The 6,782-nt window shown below is 36.6% G+C and overlaps 1 protein-coding gene across 3 annotated transcripts; it reads right to left on the minus strand.

Annotated features, from left to right (window-relative positions):
* Positions 1-1,805: 1,805 nt before the first annotated feature.
* Positions 1,806-3,905, minus strand: LOC121972103 (4,5-DOPA dioxygenase extradiol). 3 transcript variants are annotated; one of them, XM_042523732.1, is made up of 3 exons: positions 3,603-3,902; positions 2,952-3,322; positions 1,806-2,256 (listed from the first exon to the last, which is right to left on the minus strand). In XM_042523732.1, the coding sequence occupies exons 1-3, from the start codon at positions 3,828-3,830 to the stop codon at positions 2,064-2,066; spliced, it is 792 nt and encodes a 263-aa protein (XP_042379666.1). In that variant the 5' UTR covers positions 3,831-3,902; the 3' UTR covers positions 1,806-2,063. The 3 variants fall into 3 exon arrangements, with proteins under 3 accessions (XP_042379666.1, XP_042379668.1, XP_042379667.1); XM_042523734.1 differs by lacking the exon at positions 1,806-2,256 and adding an exon at positions 2,619-2,752 and having other exon boundaries at positions 3,603-3,905; XM_042523733.1 differs by lacking the exon at positions 1,806-2,256 and adding an exon at positions 2,720-2,856 and having other exon boundaries at positions 3,603-3,904.
* Positions 3,906-6,782: the final 2,877 nt, after the last annotated feature.

Raw genomic sequence — 6,782 nt, forward strand, 5'->3', positions numbered from 1 at the left:
TACATCCACATTTATCACTACTCCGCTGGGATATCGTAACGTTGGAATAATATATTCCTCAATCTGAAATGTATTGACAACTTTCTCTTATTAATATGCAATGTCTTTATAACGTTCCTCAATTTTTTTTCTATGCAAAATAGGATATGAAAAATAAAATACTTGAATCATTTATTATGTCAACACAATTAGTTTATATCTCTTATAGAATCTTTTATGATTTATTTTAACCAAATTATATAGTGGATGCACTTTCATCCCTCTAACAGGGTCAAACCAATAACAAATAAACAAGATAACTCACATTTCTAGGCTAAAGTATTCTACCTCTATAATTTCATCCACTAAACCATAAAAATAATTGTTTGCACCTCCATCAATGACTGAACATATATCCCACTATTCATTATAGTATTCATATTTTGAATACAAAAATTATATTCATTTATGAAATATGTTGGTCAAGTACGTACCAATACTTTTGGACTCCATGACAGATGGAATAGTAATTCTTACTGAAGGCGAGCTTGATTATCATGAACCTAAAGTTAAATAAATATGTTTAAAAATCTGCATATGTGTAAACCAAATTTAGATTTTCTAGTTACATATGATTTAAATTCCTAGCCGACCCCACCTAGTGGGAAAAAGTTTGGTTGTTGTTGTTGTATATGATTTAAATTCCCAATGGAGTTGTTATTAGCATGCTGCAAATTATTTATTGACAAGAAAACTTCCAATATGAATAGAAAGAACCTACACTTGATTCCCTTGTAGATGTTGAGCATTCCAGAGAGATTTTTGGTCTTTCAAGAACATGCGTGACAGCATGGATTTGTCGCCAAATTTAAACATCATCTTTATTAGTAGGATCTCAAATTCGACGACAAATCCTAAATTCATCGTCGAATTAACAATGAATTGAGCATTTGTCGCCAATTTGGTAATGAATCCTTAATCGTCTCCGATTTTTGGACGAATACAGGATTCGTCGCAAAATGCCAATCAATTGGTGTAATTGATTGATATGCCTCATTCAAATTTTGTGGAATCACAGAATGACTCAAAATTGATTAGTCAATTTATTGACTTAGATCAATCGATTAGGGGTTAATTTGTAACTTTTCTGAGCGTCTCGATTTGCAATGAATCACGAATTCATCCCAAAATAGGTGAAGAATCCCGAATTCATCGTCAATTTTTAGACGAATACAGGATTCGACATAAAAAGGTCAATCAATTACAGCAATTGCCTTATTCGGATTATGTGGGATTACAAAATAACTCGGAATTGATTGGGCAATCAATTGACTTAAAGGTTAATATGTGACTTCCCGAGCGTCTCGATTAACGATAAATCCCAAAATCGTCCCAAAATTGGCGAAAAATATTGAATTCGTTGCCAATTGGTGAGTAATCGTGAATTCGTCGCCAAATTTGAAATCCTAACCTAGTTCTAAGGCGGTCGAAAAATCTTTAAATTGACGATGAATTTTACAACAAATATAATCTTAGCGACAAATTTTACAACGAAATAATTGTATTGCTAATTTAAGGATAAATTTATTTGTCACAAATTTTGTTACTAGTTAGTGACGATTATTGTTTTCGTCGCAAATGTCTGTGCTAATCTGCGATGAATTTTTTTCATCACTAAAATTCGCCACCAAATTAGCATTTTTTTTTTTATAGTGGGATTGATCTCAATGATGTATAAATATTCATATAGCCAATCTCACCTAGTAAAATAAGGTGCAGTTGTTATTGTATCAGTCATTGCAATGGAAGAGAACTCTCAAAAGATATTTAAGATAAATCTTCATATATTAAAGATGATCTGAGAGTGAATCTTACCACGAACCATTATAATCACACACTTTAAGCAACTGACTGTTTAGAGACAAATTACAACACCTGAAGCCAACAACAGATACAAAACACACAGAGGGTAAACTGAACATAGTAGATCTACTTGCAACTAGAACATACAACAACTGAAACATGACATGGGTGTAAGATGCATTATGGGCCATATATGCATTATTGAATATAAATGTTGCAGATCACTTTGAAGCAATAAACCTGTATGAGGCATATGAAATAGTAGAATTTGTCCAGCTACGATGAATCAATTCAGCCTTTGCTCTTTCCCCTGCAGCTCCTAGTGCCACATGCAATGGATAAAAGTGGTCCGGCCATGGATGTGCCATTCTAGCATTAGGTGCCTTCTCCATGTACTTGTTCACCTCATCATATCTACACAAATAAAAAGAACAAGCATGGTATGCAAGACTGGTTAAGATCATGGCCAAAATGGCACATTAGGTGCCTTCTCCTTGTACTTGTTCACCTCATCATATCTACACAAATAACAAGAACAAGCATGGGATGCAAGACTAATTAAGATCATGGTCAAAATTCTAGCATTAGGTACCTTCTCCATGTACTTGTTCACCTCATCATATCTACACAAATAAAAAGAACAAGCATGGGATGCAAGACTGGTTAAGATCATGGTCAAAATGGCACATTAGGTGCCTTCTCCTTGTACTTGTTCACCTCATCATATCTACACAAATAAAAAGAACAAGCATGGGATACAAGACTGGTTAAGATCATGGTCCAAATGGCACATTAGGTGCCTTCTCCTTGTACTTGTTCACCTCATCATATCTACACAAATAAAAAGAACAATCATGGTCAAAATGGCACATTAGGTGCCTTCTCCATGTACTTGTTCACCTCATCATATCTACACAAATAAAAAGAACAAGCATGGGATGCAAGACTAGTTAAGATCATGGTCAAAATGGCACATTAGGTGCCTTCTCCAAGTACTTGTTCACCTCATCATATCTACACAAATAAAAAGAACAAGCATGGGATGCAAGACTAATTAAGATCATGGTCAACTGTGAGCTATGTGAAAAATTCATGACCATACTGCTCACCTCCCGTCAAGAAGCGCCTCCTCGAGCCAGGTATCAAACTCCAAGGCCCATTTTGCGACAGGGCCATGCCCCCTACTGATGTTTCTCAAGTTGTGAGTAGCATTCCCAGAGCCAACTATAAGCACACCTTCATCCCTCAGAGGAGCCAATGCCTTCCCCATGTTATAGTGGTATGTGGCATCCATTTCTGTCTGAACTGAAAGTTGACACACAGGAATGTCTGCATTGGGATACATCAGCATCAGTGGAACCCATGCACCATGGTCGAGTCCGCGGGAATTGTCTTCCTTCACACCACCAAAACCAGCATTCTGAAGCAGCTCCTTCACTCTCTTTGCCAGGTCGGGAGCACCTGGTGCAGGGTACTTTAGCTGCCACAACATCATATAATACCGTAATTTTGTTTCTGCCCAATGTCAAGGATTCAACATGAAAAATTAGCATGCCACGAAACCCTAGCTGGTTCTTTCGATTACTTGAATCGGATGATCTTATGGACGACAATCATCCAAAAATTCAATTTTTTTTGCAGCGAAAAATACATATGCAATAAACCCTACCCAATTCGCCGTTTCCCAATGTAATTCACACACACATCGAACGAAAAAGAGATGAGATCAGAAGAGAAAAATAGAGAGAAAGAGGGGAGACCTCGTACATCCGTTTGGGGAAGTTGTAGAAGTCGTAGATGGTGTCGTTCAGCCCATCGATGACGTTAACGGTGGGGGAAGATGTCTCCCAGTGCCCGGAGACGATGAGGATGGCGCTGGGCACCGCCGGCAGCACCTTGGACTGCCACGACAGAAAGAAATGCCTCGCCGGTAAGCTGTCGTCGATGGAGAGCGTGGGCGATCCGTGAGACAAGAAGAAGGTATCCATTCCCCCTCCCTCAACCTCCCCAATTCAACGATCAACAAGACGGTGATCCGCCGGTTGCCAGTCAACGTTAAATACTTCCTCAGATTCTTCGGCGAGTGCCGTAATGTACGATTTTTTAAATTATTTTATTTTATTTTATTTGCACGGTGGGCGCATGCGGACCTACTTTTTTTTTTTAATAATTTTTTTTAATGATTGTTTTTTATAAATGTCAGATTTTAAACTATATAAAATCCAGAAGATAAAATTTTATTGACTAAAGTTTTAAAAAAAAAAGTTACAATATTAATTAAAATTATTTTAATTTATCAAAATTTATCAATAATATTATAATAATTTTAACTAAAAATTATCTATATTATAGTAGTTTTATTAAACTACTTGTTATATGCTACAATGACATTGGGATAGAATGAGTGATTTGAGAATAAAATTTAGGATGAAATGTTATTTTGCTAAATTTTTGACATAAAATTTTCTTTATATATATATAACAAATTAATTTATTGGTGCACCAACAAATTAATTTCTATCGTTTTTTCTTTCATTTGTGGATTGTTAATAATAAACTAATTTTTAGGTGCACCAACAAATTAATTTCTAGTATTCAACAACAACAAAAGCAAAAGTAAAAGCAATTGATAACCACACCAAACAAAAAAAAAGATACACCTTCACTAAACGCTACACAAAGTATATTAGTTGGTAAGTTTCTTCAGGAACACAAAAAAAAAAGATTATAAATTGTGAACAAATTGACAGAAAAGAGATGATTTCAGATAAAAAGTCACTCTCACACAGAACAAATTTAGAGAAAGAAATATGATTCTAGATATACTTTCACTTTAAGTTGGATCTCAAGTGAATAGTACTTTTATATGTGATGCGATGATATAGAAAGATTCATCTAGCATGGGTCAATTATCAAGGTAGAGGTTAAAATTAAGATGGTCAACGCGCAGGTGTCAAAGGGTCAAACGGAGGACAATTAAAATGGTCGGTCGAGTCAATCAAGACCTGACCGACAGGAGACATGTCCGAGCAGACCACCCATCTAGCTCGAGATGATATGTAAGACAATTGACACTTAGTACGGAGCAACAGGACGGTGAAGGAGACTGGATAGCTTGTCTGAATGAGAGAAGACATGGTACTACATAGCCACTGCACGGAAGAACAACTGAGGCCGACAGAGCGGAGGGGTCCCGGCCGAGCTGCTACCCGACTCGGCCAAACAACGAGACCTGACCATGGATATAGCGGAGTCCTAGCCGAGTTGCTATCCCGCTCGGCCAAGCAACGGAACCACTGTAATATCTCTCGACATTCTTTTGGAAGATAGTGTTGCTGACACGAGACATGGTCGACAGGCTAATTATACGGAGGAAGTTTCTACTGTCTTGTTAGAGATATGCATGGTATGATGTCAGAGGTACTTTCCTAACATTGTTGGTTGCTACTCGGAAAACCTATAGGTTCCACTGTACAAAAATTTTGTACAAAGGTCTGAACCTTTTCCTAGCTACCATGTGTTCTTTTAAATTAAATTTTGGATCGCCTGCGGAACTTAACACGTTTGATCCAAAACTTAATCTATTTGTTCTTTTAGGTTTTTACTTGGATCTCCTGCGGAACTTAACACGTTCGACCCAAGTCTCCTTAAGTTATTAATTCCATTAAATATTAATTTCCATAAAAGGTTCCCAGTACTGACGTGGCGAGGCACATGGCCTTCTTGGATATGGGAGCAACCACCACCGACTAGACAAAACCTTTAATAGAAAGCTAATATTTAATTTCCTAAAATAACTTTAGGTTAACCAAAGAGAACAATCAAATCACAAGGAAAAGAAAGAAACAAAAAAACACACGAAAAACATATTTGAAATACTAGAACGTAAGCCTCTTGTATTTGGTATTATTTCCATAAATAACTAGCATGATGCGGAAATAAAGTTACTAGTTATACCTTGTAGAAAAACCTCTTGATCTTCTACCGTATTCCTCTTCTAACCTCGGACGTTGTGTGGGCAACGATCTACCGAGATGAGAAACCACCAACCACCTTCTTCTCCTCCAAGCAAGGTTCGGCCACAAAGGAAGAACTTCACCAAAGAAGAAAACCAAAATACTAACCAAGCTCCAAGAGATGCTAGCTTTCTCTCATTCTTCTTCTTCTTCTCCAAGTAGTATCCGGCCACCACATGAGTTCCAAGGTAGGGAGAGAGGTTCGGCCGCCACAAGAGGAAGAGAGGAGAGGATGGCCACACCAAGGAACAAAAGAGGGAGAGAAAATAATAGAGGTTGTGTCTCATGAAGGCACCCCTACCCCTTCTTTTATATTTCTTGGCCTAGGCAAATTAGGAAATTTAATTACAATAAAATTTCCTTAATTTTTCTTGACATGAATTAATTGAGAAAAATAAAACAAAATTTTCCAATTAACTTGAGATGGCCGGCCACATCATTGGAAAAAAAGAGACAAGTTTTAATCAACAATTAAAACTTCCTAATTTGTTTCCGAAATTTTAAAAATAAAATTTCTCTTTAAAATCTCTTCATGGTTGATAAAGGAAATTTCTATAATTTTAATTTTATCAACATGTGAATAATTTTAAAGAAAAATAAAACATCTCCAATCTACAAATAAGGAAAGAGATCTAATCTCTTTCTTTAATCTTTTGTAGATCTTTTACAAGAGAGATATTTTAATTTTAATTCTCTTTAAAATATATCTTCCACATAATAATAAAATTAAAATTAAATTTCTTTTTAATTTATTTTGGTCGGCCCTACTAGCTTGGGTTCAAGCTAGGGCCGACCACCCAATAATATACCTAGGTCGGCCCTAGCTTGTTCCCAAGCTAGCTTGGCCGGCCCCTATTGGGTGGGTATAGAAGGTGGGTATAGAACTCTATAAATAAGAGGCTACGATAGGGACCGAGAGGAGGA

Source organism: Zingiber officinale, chromosome 4A (genome assembly GCF_018446385.1).
Source record: "Zingiber officinale cultivar Zhangliang chromosome 4A, Zo_v1.1, whole genome shotgun sequence".
Classification (NCBI taxonomy): domain Eukaryota; kingdom Viridiplantae; phylum Streptophyta; class Magnoliopsida; order Zingiberales; family Zingiberaceae; genus Zingiber; species Zingiber officinale.

Bases quoted from the DNA above. Each gene is read 5' to 3' on its own strand.
- LOC121972103 (XM_042523732.1), bottom strand. From the start codon at position 3,830: ATGGATACCTTCTTCTTGTCTCACGGATCGCCCACGCTCTCCATCGAC. The intron at 3,323-3,602 runs GTCTCCCCTCTT...ATGTTGTGGCAG, and splicing joins TCCCCAAACGGATGTACGAG to CTAAAGTACCCTGCACCAGG. The intron at 2,257-2,951 runs GTGAGCAGTATG...TTATTTGTGTAG, and splicing joins GAGGCGCTTCTTGACGGGAG to ATATGATGAGGTGAACAAGT.